Source organism: Antrostomus carolinensis, unplaced genomic scaffold (genome assembly GCF_000700745.2).
Source record: "Antrostomus carolinensis isolate BGI_N321 unplaced genomic scaffold, ASM70074v2 scaffold26328, whole genome shotgun sequence".
NCBI lineage: Eukaryota > Metazoa > Chordata > Aves > Caprimulgiformes > Caprimulgidae > Antrostomus > Antrostomus carolinensis.
In genome coordinates, this window is record NW_010335397.1 from 20,371 (window position 1) to 41,121 (window position 20,751).

Sequence of the window (20,751 nt, forward strand, 5' to 3'; positions counted from 1 at the left end):
TTTCATTCTCTGAAGTCTAAAAAGGGGTAGTTGCTTCCATCAAAAGTGCTTCTTATTCAGGTTTGGGAAAATATCACTGAATGCGTTGAGGTAATACCTACATTATGTAGATGGTTGTTTCTCGGAATGGTTGTGAAGTTCATTCTTTGCCCACAGGAGCCTCCTGTAGGAAGTCCATAGCTATGTTTAGACAAAGCTGGGATGACTTCAGATATGTATGTTTTGCATTAAGAATTACTTCTGTGACTCCCAGGATAGCATTTGAAGTGCTCTTAGGCTGCTCTTGCACTTTAATGTGAGACTCCAATGCAAGAGTCTGGTCAGCCAGGAAGTGACAAATATGTGAGTTGGTTTGCCTACAGCTAAGAGAATCTGTTCCCCTTTTCCATCTGCCAAGTCCCACACATCTACATTGTGTTCTCCCCTCTTTGGAGCCCCAGTAAGTAGAAAGAAACCTGTTTTCTTACATTGGTGATGCAGAATGCTTCACTGGTGGTTGATCACACGCTAGAGTAAGTTACACAGAAGTTATGAGTTTTGGTGATAATTTATATGTTCAGATGTTTCAAATAGTAAGAGTAGATGATTCACAATTTCTTCTGATAAACCTATGAAAAGCAGAATGTAAGAATAAATAAGTTATGTATTTTCAACTTGTACCACTGAATCTACCAGACAATGTGCTGGATATCCGAGATACTGTTTCTCTTTGCCAAGTTATTTGTAATACTTCTCTTTGTTTTTTGTGATACTTCAGTATCAAACACCAGTATGTGCAGTAAGTGTAATCATACGCTTTTGTTGTATTTAACAACGGTGGGTGCACACAGTACCTTATCTGTTGCCTGTCTCAATTGGATGGTGCTCTAGGAGGAATGTGATGGAGAAGTTCTGAAGCACTTTTTGGTATTCAAGTCTGTGGAAATGTTTCTTGAATCATTCCTGAATTTTACTTGGAAATTATTATGAAATTTCTTTTTAGAAAAAAAGCAGCTCATATTTGGGAATATACTGCTGCAGAGAGAAAGAATAAAGTAGACATAAACCTGATTCATCCTTTCACATTCTCCAAGTAACCAAACTGCACAAAAATGGTAATAAATTAGGGATTTTAAAAAATCCTATACTTTTATGTTCCCTGAGAATATTAAAATAACACTGGTAAATTTTTAAAGTTTGAGAAATATTAATGCATTATTTTAACTTGACAGGTTCTGGCTTTTATGAACAAATGTCAAACCGAACTTTATACTGAGGTGTTAGCAAGTTGTAAATGTGCCTCTGACATCAAAAGGTGTTTTAATTAAAGTTTCCAAAGGACAGTTTTCCCCAAATGTTCAGTCCTGCGTAGACAGTAAATCTTCCTCATATATTACTGTCTCCAGTTTGTACTAATAGTGCAAATCATGCTTATGACTTGAATGAAAACTTCATTTATTATGATAAAGTAGATGTATTTTGTGAGCTAGCAGAACCAGCTGTGGTGCTGGTTCAGCATGTGAACTTTGTCACTACCCAGTGATTTCCCATCCATCCTGTTTATGGTATAGGACCATTTATTTCTCCCTGTTCAGTACAGAACTCTCAGGATATTAATTTTGAGGGGAAGTCAGGCTCTAACACAGGAAAAATAATATGTAAATAACTTTTTTTTCCCTCTTTATTCAGTTTTTCACTTCATTCAGAAGGCAGTAAGATGGAAATGTCCTGTTTGTGCAACACTGTGTCTTGCGAGTTATGGGTAAAGAAACCAACTTTCCTCAGCTCAGTTTTGTGGTTGCCCAAGGAAGGTCAGAGGTGATGAGTTGCTCAAGAACCATGGGCAAAAAAAATGTCTACTCCCTTGGCAAGGGCTGTAACACATGCAGGACTGTGCTGGGGCCAGTCTGCTGGATAGTCCAGGCCTGTCCTGTCCAAGGAAAGAGACCATCACTGGCTCTTCTCAGAAGCCCAGATCTGTAGCCAGCCCCACATTGGTCAGGAGCAGTGCTGTGGGCGAGCTGTTGTCATCTCCTGCCTGTGAACTCCTGCTGGAGCTCTGTCCAGTTTGGTTTTCCGAGAGGTATGATGTGTATCTTGTGGTTTGTTGAGTCAGGAGCGTTGGATACTCGTGACTGCAATTACTTGGCTTAGGTATTAATTTCTGAAGGACACAACACAGTCTGTCTCTCCAAGATGCTTAGTTGCAGTTAGGACCAGCCAGACAACCAACATTTGCCTCTCCAGCAGTCCTGATGATCTTGAATTAAACAACAATTGACCAGATTAGAATATGTGTAATTTTTTTTATCTTAGCTATACACTGATTTCTCCTTTCTAGGAGCTAAGCAAATGTCTGCTGGGGCCTAGGTTTTACTCTTACATGACCTTGAACAGACAAGTTTTTGTTTAAAGGGTGTTTGCCTTAGTTATGTAGAAGACCAGTGTACCAGCTGCTAACTACTTCACTATTTAGCAGATAACTTCCCAGTTTGAAAAGGCCTTGTTTCTAGATATGACAGGTGTGTTGCAGTTTATATAAGATACAAACTTGGAGCAGGAGCATTTCTCTTGCGTTAAATTTAGGCTCACAGCAGTACCTGTATTGTGTGCAGCTATCTTTAGAAACAGTCTTGCTGGATATATCTATGCCCTCTGTGAAATGTAGAAAGCAGCAGTACTGAAGAGGTATTTCATTATTTAAAAGGTGAATGTTAAGATTTGCTGCTGCTGCTGCTCTATACGTAACACAAACTGCAGACACAACACATTTGTGCTAAATTAAAGAATAATAGAAGTAAGGTAGACATGGTCTTGCTGAGTTTATCCTGCTGACAATTCTGTAGCAATAAGTTGCCTACCCACATGTCCCTTCCCCTCAACTTTTCTGTTCAAGAGTTTCAATTGAACTTTTTTTTTCTTCTTTTTTTCACATAAGAGACCCAAGAGCTTGAGAATTGCTTTGTAATGTCCCATCCCAGTTTATAAATAATGAGTCAGGAATACCCTGAGACAAGTATTCAAGCATTTCTCTGCCTTAGGGTGCTAGCTCTGGCAAGAGTTAGGTGGTGGTTTAGTGGATGAACTGTCAACCTTAATCCTCATACTTAGAATTTATAAAGCAAGTTTATTTAGTGAAGTACTTTTTGTTTTCTTAAAACCTTTAAAAGCCTGCAAATATTTTCATGCTTATTCTGATTTAAACCACTGTCCTTTTCTAAGTTTTTCTGACCTTATTTTCATCATAATGTTTATTTTTGCTTATGTTGTGGAAGTGGTCATTCTGCAGTAATTTGCCCTTCTACCAAGTTATTTATTAAAGATGGTCAAGAATTGCTGTGCCAAGTGCATTGCAAAGGAGATCGCTTCAGTATCGAAAAGGGTGCAGTAAAGGTATTTCTCTGTAACAAGTTCAGAAGTGATCTCTCTCTGCCAGTGTGGCTGTTCTGAAGTTTTGCATAACTCCTTTCTAATTCCTAAGTGTCAGTGATCTTTGAATTGGAATTTAGGTCTCCAGACAGTAGAATTATTTCTTGAGCCAGTGAATAAGTGCAGAATAAAAGTAGAGAATGGCATAGAGGGATGGTGCTTCCTAAGTACGTGGCTTTGTGCTCCCATGCTTTTATGGTGGAATGTGTAGCTTCTATCAAACCTCTGCATGAACAACATATATTTTGACATCTGGGTGTCAGTGCATTTTTCAAAGTGTAGAGTGGAGTAGCTTTAAGCTGGAGTGATGACAGTAGGTGAAGCTGAAGCAGAAAGCATATTTGTTGGGTTTTAATTGGATACTTTCTTGTTGCCTTTCTAGGTCTGATGTAGTTGTTCTGTGCTTTTCAATTGCTAATCCTAATTCCCTGAATCATGTGAAAACGATGTGGTATCAAGAAATCAAACACTTCTGTCCTCGCACACCTGTCATTCTGGTGGGCTGTCAGCTAGATCTCCGCTATGCAGACCTTGAGGCTGTTAACAGAGCCAGACGGCCTTTGGCAAGGTAAAGCTTAAGCAAAAATAAACTACTAAAAAAAAAAATCACATTGGCAGTCAGGTGCAGTACAAATGAGAAATGACAGAGCCTAGTTTCCTTGTTTTGTAAAATGAGAATATACGTGCATTCTTTTTTTTAATTCTGTTGTCCGAGTTGGTTAGTTCTCTAACATATACAGTTATTATATGTTTCCCACAATATCTTTGCACATTAGACATCTAAACTTGTTTGGTTGCCTGAACATTATGATAATATAGAGATAATAATAATTACTGGAGGTTTTCATATGTCTTTCTCTGTATGAACATGTGTATCGTCCTGCCATGTCACTACTGTCAGATATGGTTTTAAACTGATAGTTTCTACTCAGGTTTTCTTAATTCTCTATTATAATTTTTCTCTAAATGTAATCCTAGATCATGGTAGAAAATAAGTGGTTGCAAATCAATTTTTTTAAAGTTCTGAGATTAAAAGAGAGTTTGGAGTCATTCTGGAGAAGCTTTGCTTTTCCCAGATTCAAAAGACAAGCATTCACGTGTTTGGGCAAAACAGTCCCACCATTACCTGCTCACTTCTAATTTCTTCCTTTTATGTAAATTTGAATGAGACCAGATTCATGGAAATAATATCCATGATTGTGTATTGTAACAAATTTCCAAAAAGGGATTGAATTAATATTTCATGGGCTCCTAGAAAACTTTGCATTGCATTGCATTCATATTCTTGACTCTGCAATATGATTTTCATATGTAAGTTTGTTTATTAAACATTTCTGCATTATGTGGGTGGCATGAGCTTTTTGGTTGACTCTTTAAAAGGAAATGTTTTTTCATAACTCCAAATTCTTCTTCTGCCCTAATCCTCCTTTCTGATTTCACCATTAATAAAGTTTGAATCAGTACTCTGCATGTCTACTACAGACTTCTGCCACCTAAACTGATAATTAGCTGGCAACTAAATCAAGCTCTTGTCTGGAGTGTGTTAAGTCTGTGCCAGCTTGTGTCTGCCCAATATGGTACGCTCAGAGAATGCACTGTTGGGTCATGTCTTCTGGTGAGATGATTTTTTTTGTTGGGAAAATGGAACCTAGCCCAGACTTTTCTGGTCTATTTACCCTACATCATGTACTAGAGCTGCTCTGGAAATTCATGAATTGCCACGTAATGCTTCTACAGCCAAAACAGGCCTGTCTCTTGAAGTGTGTTCAGTTACACTTTTGTCATAGACTACTATGGTTTTCTTTAAAAAGCATAAGCTTAAAAAATATTTCATATTTAGCTATATTTGTGGCATTTCTATGTCATGAGAATTTCCATTTGAGTTCAAATGATGGATACAAAGAACAATACTGACAGAATATCTGAGCAGAAAGGGATGTTAGGAGCATCCTCTCAACTTTTTTACTGTAAATTTCCCTTTAACAGAGAGAAGGCTTGTTCCATTTTGTGCAAATGATTTCTAAATATTTTTAGTAACCCAGCAAAGACACCACCAAACTTAAACAAAATTGCAAGTATGTGCTATTCTGAAAATTCTCTGGAGTCATGGTTGTAGATTTCCAAAGGGCTTTGTGGGCTTAATTTTATATTTTGTTTCATTTGAATGACATTTATCTCAGAATTGGTGCTGAGACATTTTGTGAAATTTCACACTTTAATGAGTAACTCTGTGATGATTGTTGTGTGTGAGAAGGTTTATTTTTTGTTTAACCCTAGGCCAATAAAAAGAGGAGACATTTTGCCACCAGAAAGAGGCAGAGAGGTTGCCAAGGAACTTGGGATACCCTACTATGAAACCAGTGTATTTGACCAGTTTGGAATTAAAGATGTGTTTGACAATGCAATTAGAGCTGCTCTGATCTCCAGAAGACACCTGCAGTTCTGGAAATCTCATTTGAAGAAGGTCCAAAAACCTTTGCTTCAGGCTCCATTCCTACCTCCGAAAGCCCCTCCTCCAGTTATCAAAATTCCTGAGTGTCCTATACCGAGCATGAATGAAGCTGGGTATTTATTGGACAGCCCACTGTGTGCAGATGTTATGTTTGTTCTCCAGGAGCAGGACTACATTTTTGCTCACAAGATTTACCTAGCTACCTCCTCTTCAAAGTTTTATGACCTTTTCTTAATGGAATGTGAGGAAAGTCCAGACTTGGATGAAACACAGTGTAATAAAGAAAATACAAATAAGGTTGTCCTGACAAATCACCTTGAGACAAACGGTGACAGTGATGAGACATCCTTGAAACCTGCTGATAGTAAAATTCCCCCACCAAAAAGTACAGACTCTTTAAACATGCTAGAAACTGAACCTGTTGAAAAAAATTCTGCAGTAAGATCTCTGTCATCCTGGGGTAAGGGGTTTGTTAGTGTGCATAAGGAAATGCAAGTGAATCCTGTCTCAAATAGGACATGTCCTGTAACTGTGGTAAAAATGGATTCATCTGTGCAGGCTGGGCCTTTTAAAACTGTTTTGCAGTTTTTATACACAGGGCATCTGGATGAAAATGAAAAAGATCTCACAAGACTGGCTCAGATTGCTGAAATTTTGGAAGTATTTGATTTGCGAATGATGGTGGAGAATATTATGAATAAAGAAGCCTTCATGAATCAAGAGATTACTAAAGCATTTCATGTCAGAAAAGCTAATCGGATAAAAGAGTGCCTTTGCAAAGGGACATTTTCTGGTAAGTAAATACATGCTTTAACATGAAAAGCACTAATTCTTTTCTCATTCATGTTACTGTCACTTCACAGACTTCAAAAATTGTGACGGTTCACATTGTTCTGAGACAAAGGATGATCCCAAAATTACAGTGTTACTCAGGGCCAACTGTTCTAACCTGGGATTCTGCAGTTTAATTGCTTAAAATCTACACACAAGCTTTTAAACAAGTGACCTAATTTTTCAAAGTGTTGAACATCCAATATATCCCTTTTTACTTAACTATATAAAACGCTTATCTTCGGCATGGGGGGCATGGGAAGTGAAAGAAGTCCTTGGTTAACAATGTGCAAGTGAAACATAACATTATTGAGAAACAGTTTCACTTTAAACGCAGACTTGCAGCATGCCTGTTTCTTTGTTCCCATGGCAGATGTGACATTTAAATTGGACGACGGAACCATAAATGCCCACAAACCACTGCTGATCTGTAGCTGTGAATGGATGTCTGCTATGTTTGGAGGATCATTTATTGAAAGCTCAAACAGTGAGGTATTTGTCAATTTTTGTCCCTTTTGTTTATCATGCCTGATAGATTTAGGGTGATGGAAGCATCATTCTGTATCTATCTGAATGGTTGCAATAATCCCTGGAATGATTCTTTATCCTTCCTTTGCAGACCTGGGATGCTTTTCTTCTTAAGGCACTAAATTAGGATGCCTAGGAGGATACCATATTTTCTGCAAGCCATGAGACTTCCTCCAATGCTGGAGCGTGTGTTTAAACCTTTGAAATGTTAAATACGGGGAAGGGGATAATTATGAATTTGTGAATTTCTTTAAAATAAGTTTTAAAGTTGTGTGAATGCATATTCATACAATCATAGAATCATTTTGGTAATCAAAAGCATTACAAAGAATACTTGGGGCAGGGGCGCTGAATTAAAGGGAAAAAAGAGTTAAGGAACATGGAGTGTTAAACTAGAAAAGGGAGCTGGCTTCACAGTACTTCAGTAGAAACTTAGCTCAGATTCTCTAGTGCATGAGCTTGTCCTCTTGAGAAAAGCAGGCATGAAGTACAGTATAAAATATCTCAATGCTTTGAATTAAGATTTTGCAGCAGAAGCCTTGTATTTTCAAGAGCCTTCAAGAACTGTTTTTCAAATTCTAAACATTCTGCTATATTTTTTTCTTATGTCTTATCCATACACAGTTTTTTATTTTTGTTTTGATTTTCTTGTTCCTTTCCACACTTGTGTCTTGCTCATAAGAGTTCAAGTTTTTTGTGTTTAATATACTGGAAGATTGTGTTCTACTTAGATTTTTCTTGCTTCTTCTAATACAGCTGTAAACATAATTCCTTTCCCAGAGGCATGCTCAATAAGTGGTTTATTAAAAATACATAGTTTGATTATAGTAAGCAGTATTTGGCAATGAAGAATATACATTTATTTTCTACCATTTTTAATGATTCTCCTATTTTAATTATTAACTTAACAGTCTTAGCTCATCTTTCCAATTCAAAATATTTAGCGTCCATTTTGTAGAGTTTAAAGCATTCAGTAATGCTTTTGTAAGTTTTAAAATATAGGTAGATATTAATTGAATCATTTCCTTTGATTGGTTTACAAAAAATAAAATCATCTACTTTTTACTTATTACATTTTCTGTATTTTGGACACAACATTTTATAAACTCATTCACCGAATTGACTGTTCTCTGCACTACAAAAATATATTAATAATGAATGAGTTTCATAACTAGCTTCTCTTACTTGGAGAACTGAGCTGCTTCCCAGAGTGGCTGATATGCATAAGAGGTTCATACTTCAGCACTAACAGATCTGGGTTTGAATCACACCCATCCAGGCAGAGCTGAAAGAAAAATTCACAAGCCCCCGAAGGTTAACAACAAGCTACAAATTCCTCATCATAATTTTATTATTATTTTTCTGCTCTGACATTTTTTTTTTTTACTGCAAGTTCTTCAGAATACCACAATGCATTCTTCAGTGCCAGCATCTCTTGAGTTATGAAGATGTACATGACAAACTGCTGATTAATGGGATTGACTAGCTTGGGTATTGGAAGCAGACTTACCTGCTGCAACCTTAAGCCCTACAAGAATCAGTTTTACCCTGTTCTTTGGAGGACTAATCATGCGTGCAAACTGTAGTTGAGATGCTACAGTGATAGATGACAGTGAGGCTTTCTCACTTTCCTTCCTCTTCTTTTAGGCTTCTGTGCAGTGAAATGGTGTTAGGGTTTTGCTGGTGACAAATTAGGTGGCTTTTGTCCTAGTCTTGCTAGTTTCATTACATGGTGGTTACACTAATTACATGTGTATGCCAGAAATGGTTTACATTTTCTTTGCCTCATTTCTTCAGTTCTCAGTCCCTTCCCAACCATCATTTACTTGGATAATTTCTTTATTTAAAAACTGAGAGGTGAGGTTTTTTGTTATCTTTTGATTTTTGTTATTCTCAGAATCCCCAGAATATCCCTTGCCAGGAGCAGATAGATTGCATTCCTCAAGAAGTCTACCAAAGGAGGATTGGCATGGAAAGTGCTCAGTGGCTTTTACGTATCCCACAAAGCTGTCCATTTACAGGCTAGAAAGCATTGAACAGATTCATTGTTTGATGTATATCCAATTCTAGTAAGGTGGTAACGAGCTGCTTGTATGTAAATTGGCAAAGGTTCTGACTCTGGAGGTATGCTTACCTGGTGGCAGCTTCTTGAACTTAAATGGGAAATTTTTTTTTTGAAAAATGTTTTCCTTGCATTTCTAAAATGACTTGAAGAGAAAATGAGAGAGTCAAGCAAAGTGATAGAAGTTAAATATGGTCTCTATATGAAAATTCCTTAATTATTAGAGACTCTTTCCTTAAATGTCTTTTCCAGGTAGTTCTTCCCAACATAAACAAGACTTCCATGCAAGCGGTTTTAGATTACTTGTATACTAAGCAACTGTCCTCTAGTCAGGAACTGGACACGCTTGAGTTAATCGCATTGGCAAATAGGTTTTGTCTTCCTCACCTGGTTGCACTAGCAGGTAAGAATTTGTGGCTTTGTCCAATGCAGTGTCTTCTACAATAGCTGAAACATGCTTTAATGGTTTTGGAACATACAGGATTTTCTCACATGTGAGGGAAAATAAATATTATTTTTTTTCTGAAAGGAATATTGTAATACAAATTGATATTTTCCCTTTGAAAAATGTATTTGCCTTTCTCTCGCCTTTTTTAGTTTTGTGCTAAACCAGCTCAGGACACTGAAGTACTCTGTGCTTTAAAAACCGAAAGAGAGAAAAGCTTCTCTTTAGCATGATGCAATGTCTTTGTAATATCCATTCTGTTGTTAATTTACCTGAAAACAGGATGGACCCCAGGCTTTCAATTACATAATGAATGAAGTGCTCCATTATACATTTCTATTTAAAGAGAGTAACTGAGCTAATTCAAAACTGATCTAGATGATCTTGTTTTTTAAAAATGCTGTCTGGATTCCTTTTAATTGTCTAGATGGGAAATGGATATTTTGGTATATGTATGGGGATTCAACCCTTATTTCAGGAAGAAAAACTTTTTTATAACATATTCAGAGAAAAATTACAGGATAGGATATTATTTAGTTTTCAAATTAAACCCATACATACTCCAGACCTCTGGGGGAGTTTATTTGTTTCTCTCTATGTATGTAACTTGGCATTGTTATGAAAACATGGCCAAGGCCAAAAATGAGAGGCAGGTGATGCAAAGCTACACGTATTTACAGGACAAAATTTAATCACATACCAAATCCTATCTCTCCTTCAGCAGTGCATCAGGACTGTGTCCCTTGTTTTCACTAATTTTGACAGACCAAATCTTTATTGCCTGAACATTTTAACCAAAGTCTTGATTACTTTTTTAAGTAGTTGCAGCATAAATATACTATTAAGAATATTTCATTCAATTTAATTCTTGATGAAATATTTTTGAGTTCAAAGGCTACTGCCAAAAACTGGACCCAGCACTGTTGCCTAAAAACTTGACTGTTGCTTTTCTTTTACCCAAAAGAGACATCTGATCCATATTTCTAATTTATGTTGAATATTGCACCCATCCATTCTGCCAGAAAGAGACTGGTGGCTGCTGAACTTTGTTCTTCTATAAGTGGTTATTAATTGCAGTCTCACTTTCTGTAAGAAAAGAGGTAAGAATTGTGTGTGAAATCAGAAATAAATAGTTTGGGTTGAAGCAAAGGGGCAAATCCTCATATGGACTGTGCTCCACTGGAGCAAGACAGTTTATTCCTGTGACGCAGGATCTACAGCCACAACTCTCAACACCAGAATTTGACTTCACCCAAATCTGAAGTTGCTCAAGATATCGGGGTGATTGTGCCACCTGCATAATGCTAGAGTTAACACTAGGAGGAAGGAGAACATACCTTCTTGGTTCTATTACTTGTGGATGATTTGAGTTTGAAATGTGACTCTCCCATGTGAGTGAACAAGTTTTCTCCTCTAACAGAACAGCATGCAGTTCAAGAGCTGACAAAAGCCTCCACGAGCGGCACTGCAATAGATGGAGAAGTACTGTCCTGTTTGGAATTGGCTCAGGTCAGTGTGCGCTGTTTTTTAAAGACATTCTGGCCAACTGCAGGACTTGCTTTTAGCGCTTTACTGGTTCTAAGCATTGCTTCCAAGTGCCTCAAAATCTGCAGTTCTGAGAGTGACTGGCAATAAAATTTAGTTTTATCTTCTATTGTAAAGAAAGTTCTTACATTACTTAAATAGATGTTTCATCTTTGAATTAATCTGGGAGGTGCTGTCTTTCAAGCACATATTTTAGTTTTTCTTTATTGTGGAGCTTCCAAGCTCCACATTCTCATGGCCATGTTTCAGTAATAGAACATGTAATGTAATGAAGCTGTAGACATATTTAGACCTGTATTGGAAAGGTAGAATTTTTTATATTCCTTGATTTGACATTTAGACTGGCCATTCAGAGCCAATCATCTGATCAAACCCTACCACTTTATGTTCAAAAACATTTCAGTATTTCTTGAGTCCCAGAAACCATGAAAAGAGAGAGCCCCAGTTCACTGTTAAACTGCACACCTCTGTTTTCCAAAAGGAGTGCTACAGCAGTCTCCCACATACAGTAGTACAAGCTAAAAATTTTTAAATTTAATTATTCTTTATTTCACACTAATGATGAGTCTGGCTGCAGCTCGGCTTGAAGTCTAGAGTTTAAGCAGCACTGAAATACAGCACAAGCTAACCACCATGCAAGATTTCCTGCAGCTGTTTTCAGGTCCCTCTCTTGCAATACCTATAATGCTGTTGCAAAACCAGGACTGAACCCCTTCCAAGAAAAGGCAGCTTGCTTCACTTAATTTTGATTTTATGAAAGGTGTTCTTTCTTTTTTTATTATTTTTCTTTCTGGTTGAAGAGAGAAGTAATATGCTTAACTACTGGCAGGATATCCTCTGTGCCCAGTACCTACATCAGTATGATGTGTTTGTAACCTGCAAAGATCATAGTAGACAGTCAGAACACCAAAACAGGTACACATGCTCTACAATCTGAATTGCATTATAGTTGTGATTCTTTATGACCATAGGAAGCTTGTACAAGATTTTGCATTGAGCTTTCAGTAATGCTTTAATTCTGTCAACGAGCATAGTTTTCAGGGAGTTACTACAGAGCAGGGTCTGCAGTAACTGATAGGGATATATGACTGGTACAATCATACCAGAAAATTGAGTTCCAGCATGCCTTGGGTTTGGATCCTGTGTGGGACTGAATGCAGTCTGCCAGATGCTGTGCATGCTAAGCACCTATTCATGAGCCTTTTGGGCCACTGGTTGTTCCAACAGAATTGTGTGACAAGGTCTAGGGCATCTAGAGGCCACTTCAACCTCAAAAGCTCTCCTGTATGCTTGAGGAAGTTCTGCCAGATACAATCTGCTGGGGACCATTCTAGCTTTAGTTGTTAATTGGGGCTGCAAAATGAATGATAACCTCAGTAAATGGAATAAGCTCTTTGTTTTTCTTTACAGTTTCACAATGCTAACCAGCTGGCAGCTTGGTGCTTGCACTACATCTGCACCAATTATAACAGCGTTTGCTCCAAATTCCGCAAGGAAATAAAAGCTAAATCTTCAGGTATGGGCAACTTTCCTCCCCAGTTTTTATGAGGTTTCCCTTTCTTTCTCCTCACCCAGTTGATTAAACGTGAAGACAAAGATGAGCTCAGATAGCTAAGCCATGAGACTGAACCTCTGCAGTATCCTGAGTAGCATTCATAAATTCTTCTTATCTGTAATGAAAGGTCATAATCATTAGCCTGATTCCTGGACAAGCATTATGTTCTATACCTCTTTCAGTTATGTTAAAAGGAACAGAGCTATTTTCAAGCTTCACAATGAAAAATACATTCTGAAAAGGGCTTGCTTTTTACACTCTTTGGTGGACTAAGGCCTCTTGAGTGCAGGTGCTTTCAAAGTAAGGCATAGGAGGAAACAGAATCCTCAATAAGCCAGCTAACATAGAGTCTGGATAAATTATTAGCAGAATAGCTTTTTGCAGACATTTCTAGGATTTGTGTATCATATTGGCATGTTTGGGGGCTTTTTTGATTGTTTCTTTTTAATCAGATAATCAAGAATATTTTGAGAGGCATCGATGGCCACCTGTGTGGTATTTAAAGGAAGAAGATCACTACCAGCGAGTTAAAAAAGAAAGAGAAAAGGAAGACGTTGCACTGAATAAACACCATTCAAAGCGGAAGTGGTGCTTCTGGAATTCCTCTGCTGTAGTTGCCTGAACAAAGCAAATAAGTGGAAATCCATAGCCAGTGTCAGAAATTAGTCTTACTGTTAGAGATAAGACATAGTTCAGGTTTTCAGGAAACTTTGTTCCACATGTGCATTTATTATTGCTAGGGTCAAAAGCACAAGCTCACTGAAAGTGAGCCTGGAACAGCTCCTCAAAGTCATATATGTATTTTTGGCTAGTACTCAGATAAATGTCTACCATTACTTTTCTTTTTATACAAAAAAAGAAAAAAATATCCAGCATTAATGTTTCAATCTCCAATTGGGAAATATTTTTGTACTGTCTGGTCTGGTTTGTTCAGATAAAATTCTGGATACAGTTTTATTTTACAGACCAGAAAATAACCATGTAGCAGCTTTATAATTAGATTTTAACTATTTTTACTCTGCGAGTACAGTGAAATAGACAATCTTCAGTCACAAAAGACCGCTTTTAGAGTATCTCATAAAAAGTAATCTTAGGAAAAAATCTAGTTGCCTAGTATAGGTTGTCTTTTTTAAACTAAATACTGTGCACTGGTAATAGAATTAGATGGTTATTTCCCCTTTCTAAAGTAAAGGGTTACCATAAGATCCAATAACTGCAAGATACAGAGTGCTTGATCTTTGCTCAGCTGAATAATAGGCAGTATAATTACCTGTTCAACTGCAGGCAAATGTATTTCTAATATTTGCCATGTAAGTGCAAATAATTATGACTATGTTGGCCATGTGAAATCTAGTGATTCTAAGTATTCAGAGGTTTTATATGCCTAGATCAAAGAGGATATTTCTAAAATCATTTAGAAGGGCTTATTAATTTATATCCTTATACAAGTATGGATCTGAATAAAAAAAGCAGTTACACTCCTTGCATTTGAATTACTGCATGGCAGTTACCTTGTTCTGTGGGATCTTAACCATGCAGCCATTCCTCATGCCGAATTCTTTTTTGCTTCAGTGCAAGCAAATGAAAGGGCTGCATAAACAAGTAGGAGTTATCTAGTGTTACAGCATTTTGTATATGGTCTTCACACACAAGATCACTTCAGTTTGAAGCAAATTGTTTTATAGCTTTTCCCAGGTAGAACTAAAAATGTTAGATTATTTTTAAGTAGATCATCTATTTCCCCTGGAAGTAGGTATTCCCAGAAAGCTGGGGGCAAAATGTTCGCAGAAAGGCAGGAATTCTGCACAAGTGGTGCAAGAAAACCAAAAGCCTCCAATATTTTCAAACAGCTTGTGTGTTTATGACATTTTATCAATCATTACTTTAAAGCTGCAGTGTTACACTAGATTACATAAGGATGAGAGCATTTTTTAGAAGACCAAAACTAAAATATTTAGACTGTAGAACATACACATGCAATCCTGTACAGTGTCTCAGGTTACAATTCTGTAACCAAGTAGTATTGTGTATTAGGTTTGTTACTATTATTTGTGCTGGCAGCTCAGCATACCAATGTGAAAAGCTGTTTGTTTGTTTGTTTGTGTTTTTTTCTGTATTCCAAGGCAAGGCAGTACAGTCAAACCCCAGTACTGTAGGTCAGGAAAGGCTTTGGACTGAAAGCCATATACACCTCTACATATTTGCATTCTGGATGGACTCATTCTTGGCAGATGCTACCACAGGATGGTAGAAGCCACTCAGCATGGAAGGAGATGCTGCTCTACAAACTTCTATAAGGAAAGCAAGTGAAAAATTCCCACCCCTAAAAGATTCATCACCATATGGTGATACAGAAGGGCTATAAATGATGGTTGCAAATATGTCCCCTTAATTCTTGATCAGTGATCATGTATATTGTGGAGGAGAAGAATGAATGAGAGATGTGTCAAGACTAAGACAAGATAAATATCTGTTGTCATAAAATGTTAACCAGGCACCTTTTAAGTAAGTATTGCTACTAGGTTTTACACAACCAAAGCTACTATATGATTGTAATCTTGCCAAACTGTAATGGATATATAAATGAACCTGAGGTATATGCAATAATAGCCAGTTGTGCTAGTTATCAGCTACTATAACCAAGTGGCTGGTTCATTTGGTTAATGCTGTCTATGGCCTTTAATCTTGGTGGTTATTTTGTGGTTTTTATTTTGCAAAAAAAGTCAATAAAACTGTTTAGTTACAAATCGTCTCCCAGCTCTTTGAAGACACTCCCTAAATTTTGCATTAGGTGTCATCCTTTTCAGTGCTGCTTGTAAGCATTCCTTTGTGCTATCATTAATTGAATTTTACTGAACTGATTCTTGCATGGCATGTTAGGATTTATGGTAAGGAAATCCTACGGTGTTTGTATATGATGGTAGAAGGTTGGTGCTTATCACTTACTGTTAAACTGCATAGCAAAAATATCTCTTGACACTTTTCCCCATGGTTTCTGATATTTAATTACCATTATATTACACAAGGGACATGAAATTAATTTGTCATGACAGACATGGGGAGGAAAAATGCAGGTAAACAGCAGGAAGTTTTTAGCATGCTCTAAACTTTGTACATTGTTTTCCCTGCTTTCTCACTGCCTCAGTTGCCAACCATTATACAGAATCCTTCATTACCTGTTAGCAGACTCTCAGCAACTACCTCCCTGAACGTAGGTTATTTAATTGATAGACATAGAAAGTAGGTGCCTTTCTAAAGGATTTTTACAAAATGTCATGCAAAGAATGCCATGTTTGTGACTTTTTTTAAGCTGTTAAGCAATGCCAGGGGCATTGAAAGTAAGCACATTCAGCACACAGTGTACATTTTTTTTAAAGTGATAATTTATGAGAACATTATATATCTCAGTGATTTATTTTTGGAAGCAAAATTTTATTTCTTTGAACTTACCATTAGAAAAGATAATGGGCTCAACAGAAAAAGTGGTGACATTAGATGTAAAAGTGTTTCTCTTGATTATGATAAACCAGTACCAGGGAAGGAAGGAGCAAATCAGAAGCACTGCTCTTCAGGACACTTTCTTGTTTGGTTGGGTTTTTTTTTTTCATATTATGACCATTTAGAAGAGGGTGCATGTCCTTTGCTTCTGGGGATTCTCATTCAGCTTATTTCTTAGAAACAGTGTCTTTTTTAATTTCTTCTTTAAGAGAGAATTTCTGCGAGCAAGTTCATCTGCATCACGACACAAACCAGTTTCTGTGGCTTCCCACCCACAAACAGCACATCAAAGCCAGAAATAGAAGTGTTTTGTGAGTAAGAGGGAGTCGGCCAGATTTCAGCCACAACTCACTAATTTCATTCACTAGAGACCTACTCATCACTGTCTTTTAGTCAGATCAGGCCTGAAAGTGTGCAAAGGTAAGCTAGATAGTACTAAATATGTGGGTACATTAAGAAGGGTTGCCTAGTAAAAGAGATTGATCTTCTGAGCATTGAAAGAAGGATTGTACCAGAGCATATAAGGGAAGAGCAGCACGGTGCTTTATTGGTCTAATTCTTCAGCAGCATACCCACAGATATCCCTCAAGAATAACTTATGCCTAGAAGTGTTTGATTTTTAAAATCAGAGGGTTTTTTTCCATGTTCCAGTAACAAGCACTGGGAGACCAGCTGAAGGCATCTTGGAAATCCTGTTCTGAGGGCCAAGTCTTCCATCTTCTGTACAAAGAGATTTAGGTAACAATCTAATGTACTAAATAGGATTAACATGGGTACCTAAACTCCAGGATGGTGAAATATTTTCGTTCTTCCAGACTTTTCAAGATTATAGTCTGATGAAGATATTAGCTTTGTCAGATGAAACTACGGTTTGTCCCTATTCTGTCACTTTTTTCCTAGATCACAGTCTTTATACTCTTGTCACGGGATAGGCCAACATGTATTTACTCTGGGTTGGAGTACAAGGTAGGTACTATGATGTGAGGTGTCTAAGGTGGCTGATTTGCACTCCTAAATCCCCTTAGATTTTTGGTCTATTAAAGTGATCTAACAGTACTTGCATGAGTCTACTTCTCCTGCAGTCAAAATTCCTATTGAAATGGATGAGATACCACACACACACTTTCGGCTTTGAGGTACCACCTAATGAATTTACATGTTATCACTTGCCTGTGTTCCAAATCTGCTAAAAGAGGTTCATTCTGTGTACTGCGTGCAGGATAAGACAGTGTGTTAGCAGCAATAATCCCCATCCTGCAGGCTCTACGATAGAGTAATTCATTGTCAGATAACATATGCCTTTGCCTTCAGCTAAGAGAATATAACCCATGTCATGGATTTACTTTGCACTAGCAGCCAGAGTTAGTGAGTTAGTTAGTGAGACTATTGTATATTTATACATGGAAACTAAATTCCTCACTGCTGCTTACATAAAAATCTTGATTTCTGGTAGAAATATGAAAAGCTTCTGGATCAAGAATGCAGGAGGCTAAGAAGAAAATTTGAACATCAGAAGATGCAAGAATGATTATGCTAATGTATCCCAGCTCTAGAGAAAAATCAAACAGAGAAGATAAAGTGATTCAGAGAGAGCAGTTAGCATGGGACAACAGAATTGTGATGGCTCCTTTATAAATGTTCAGCGTTACTATTTCATTTGTAAGCAGGCCATATAGCTACAGCATCCCACGGGCCTGTTTTGCAGCAATAGAAGTTCCCAGATGCAGGTCCTGCATCCCACCCCCACACCATGGGGGTGCACACACTACAGTGAAAACATTATATGATATTGCTGATTCATCTCAAGTCCTTTTCTGTACAGCACTAGTACCCCACAATCTGTCCTTTGCCTGCAGAGGAGCCCAGAACCACCTCCTGGACATGGTATATCTATTTTTGTCTCATGTTGAAGGATATTCCAGGACAGCAAGGACCTTACCCCCATGTACAAAGGATCTCCAGCCAGTCTCCTTCACTAGGACAGCACACAGTGGAAGAACGAAGCTCTGTGGCAGCCAGGTATTGTCCCATTTAGGAATTTAAATATAAAAATATAAAATTAACAGCTTTCAAAAAACATTCAGAGTCTGAGTCACAGAACACAGAGGTACCAGCTGCCTGGACAGCAGCATTTCAGGTACCATTTAAAGACATTAAATTGGGGAGGGGGAGATTCACTGTAGATATCAGCTCTGGTTTCTTTCTTATTTTAAAGAATAGCAGCCTTCACCTTTAAATAAAATTAGCAAGCTGGGTGCCATCCCTCTGTATTGCTCAGGTCTGAGCAGCTACACTGGACAACTGCCTCTTTCCCCCCACCCTGTTCTGGCTGCTCTGAAGTTTTAGATAAGCAGCCAGGTGATGACATTTCACAGGGAGGATTTTCTTAAGAAATTTTCTTGCCTGTAACATTAAAAAAAAAAAAGAAGTAAAAAAGGATTCTTTATTCTCCATGGGGATTATTTTTTTTTTTTTTTAAAGCTATGGCTTTAAGTTTAGTTAATAAGGATTACATGGCATGCCAGGTATTAGTGCTGAGTAGTCAAGTTATCCACAGAGGTTAAAAAACAAAATACCTATCAGCAGTTTAAAAGTATATAATTAAATTTGCATTTTAGTCATTAAATATAAGCTGGTCATTCCGACTGTATGATCAGATGTGGTTGTCCCCACCTCCCAGCTATGTTAAATATTAGGTTGTGCTCTACATATTACAAAGAAATTTCTTTACATTTCTCTCCTGGGTCCTCAATTAGACTTACAGCCTGCTTGCAAAGTTTTGTGGATCCTTGTGCTGATTATATCATATCTATATCTTCAATTGTAGAGTATCTGGGGTTAGTTTTTAGATAATTAACATCTCATCATGTGATAAAAATCTGTTAGATGATTATGCCATTTCCCACAAGCAGTATAAAGAAAGGGTGTTTCTGAGGAGCCTCTGGGGACTCTCCAGGGCCAGGGAAGCCCTGTGAATCCTCCCTGTTCCTGCACAGCAGAGCCCACGGGAAGAGCTGCATTGGCTCACAGGGGATGAGATCGAGTGTCACTGGTCCTGTGGTCTGTAAAACATCCAACAGCAATCTGTAAAACAACATCAGTCACGTGTAAGTACTCACACACTGACTACTCATCTTTGGAGATTAAGATTTGCCTCTACATTGTATCTGTCCAAGGGGTACACAGTTTTTTCTGCCTCCCCCAGGCTGGTCTGCTGAGGCAGGCCCTCCCCAGCCTTGTTCCCCCTTCATTTTGGCTGGTCAAGGGCAGTTGAGTCTGAGTAAAGTGATTTCTGGCCTGCAGAACACAGTGCATCCCTCTGGCAGGTGCTGCGGTTGGTGGAGGACTGCGGTCCCCACAGCTGCACCGCCTTTGCTTTCTCAGGCTTCCAAGGCTAGAAAAGGAACAGTGGTAATGAGCTGTAGAGACCAGTGTCTGCACTTAACAGGCTTTTTATCTGTTCAGGGGAGTTTGCTGGTTTGTTTGCTGTCGTCACAGCAAGGTTTGTTTTGTGGAAGCTACTTTGTTAAGAAGATAGGAGGAATAAGAAATAAAAATTACTGCATTAAAAAATAATTGTGTAATTAAGTTAAAAGACTTGCTTTCCTTTCTTCTTAGACCTCCTCTCCAGTATGTCTGAAGGTGAAGAGGGGACTGAAGGCCAGGGCAGAGGTTGCTAGGCAGAATTTTCCTAACTGTTACTAGAACCGATTGTTCCTCTGTAGCTGAAGACAGGGGCAAGGAGGCTGGTGCCCCAGAGTTTCTTAAAAGCCATTGAATTATTCACTTTCAATCTTTTCTGCTACCTATTGGCTAGACCCTACTATAGCTGTTGTTGGTCTGAGCTTGCCATAGGGCTCCAGGAAGGGTTCTGTGGCCTTCACTGAGTAGTGGTACATGGAGCAGATGTGCCATGCACCTGTAAAAGGCAGGCACTTGCTGCATAAGCTGCAACTATGGGGGGACAGCATTTGGTGATCTTGCTGTTCTCTTCTAGATCCATGGCTTTTGTTTTTCTCTAGGAAAAGATACAGAGGAGACGTTCCTCACCCTCCCAGCCCATTAACACATGATGAGAGAGGTAACTTAGAACTACATTCTCCACTTAGGTAAAGGCTTGTTTCCTTAAACCTGGGTACACAGACACCAAACAGAAATCCAGCAGTTCAGCCCACTGCACTTCCATTCCTCTAAGCTGTTTTTCAGTCCTTGTCAGCTGGGCTGCCCACCCAGAAAAGCCAAGCTGCAGACCTTGCCATCTGACACTGGTGATGTGAAGAGCTTGCACAAGTTCTCAGGTAATCTGGAAAGGTTCATGGATTAGAAGTTTACTGGGAGTTAATAAATACATAGAAAGTATGCCTGACCAATTTCCAAAGTCAAACAAATAGCTGGGAGTTCTCAGGAGAGGTATCGCTAACTAGTCG

The 20,751-nt window shown here is 38.1% G+C and overlaps 1 protein-coding gene across 1 annotated transcript in view; it reads left to right on the plus strand.

Annotated features, from left to right (window-relative positions):
- RHOBTB1 (Rho related BTB domain containing 1) overlaps positions 1–14,589 on the plus strand; it is a 24,117-nt gene extending 9,528 nt beyond the window's left edge. The window contains exons 3-9 of the mRNA XM_010174534.1: positions 3,791–3,976; positions 5,686–6,653; positions 7,065–7,183; positions 9,534–9,684; positions 11,147–11,235; positions 12,682–12,787; positions 13,279–14,589. Coding sequence (XP_010172836.1) covers positions 3,791–3,976; positions 5,686–6,653; positions 7,065–7,183; positions 9,534–9,684; positions 11,147–11,235; positions 12,682–12,787; positions 13,279–13,448 — 1,789 coding nt within the window. The 3' untranslated portion in view covers positions 13,449–14,589. The remainder of the gene's footprint in view (positions 1–3,790; positions 3,977–5,685; positions 6,654–7,064; positions 7,184–9,533; positions 9,685–11,146; positions 11,236–12,681; positions 12,788–13,278) is intronic.
- Positions 14,590–20,751: the final 6,162 nt, after the last annotated feature.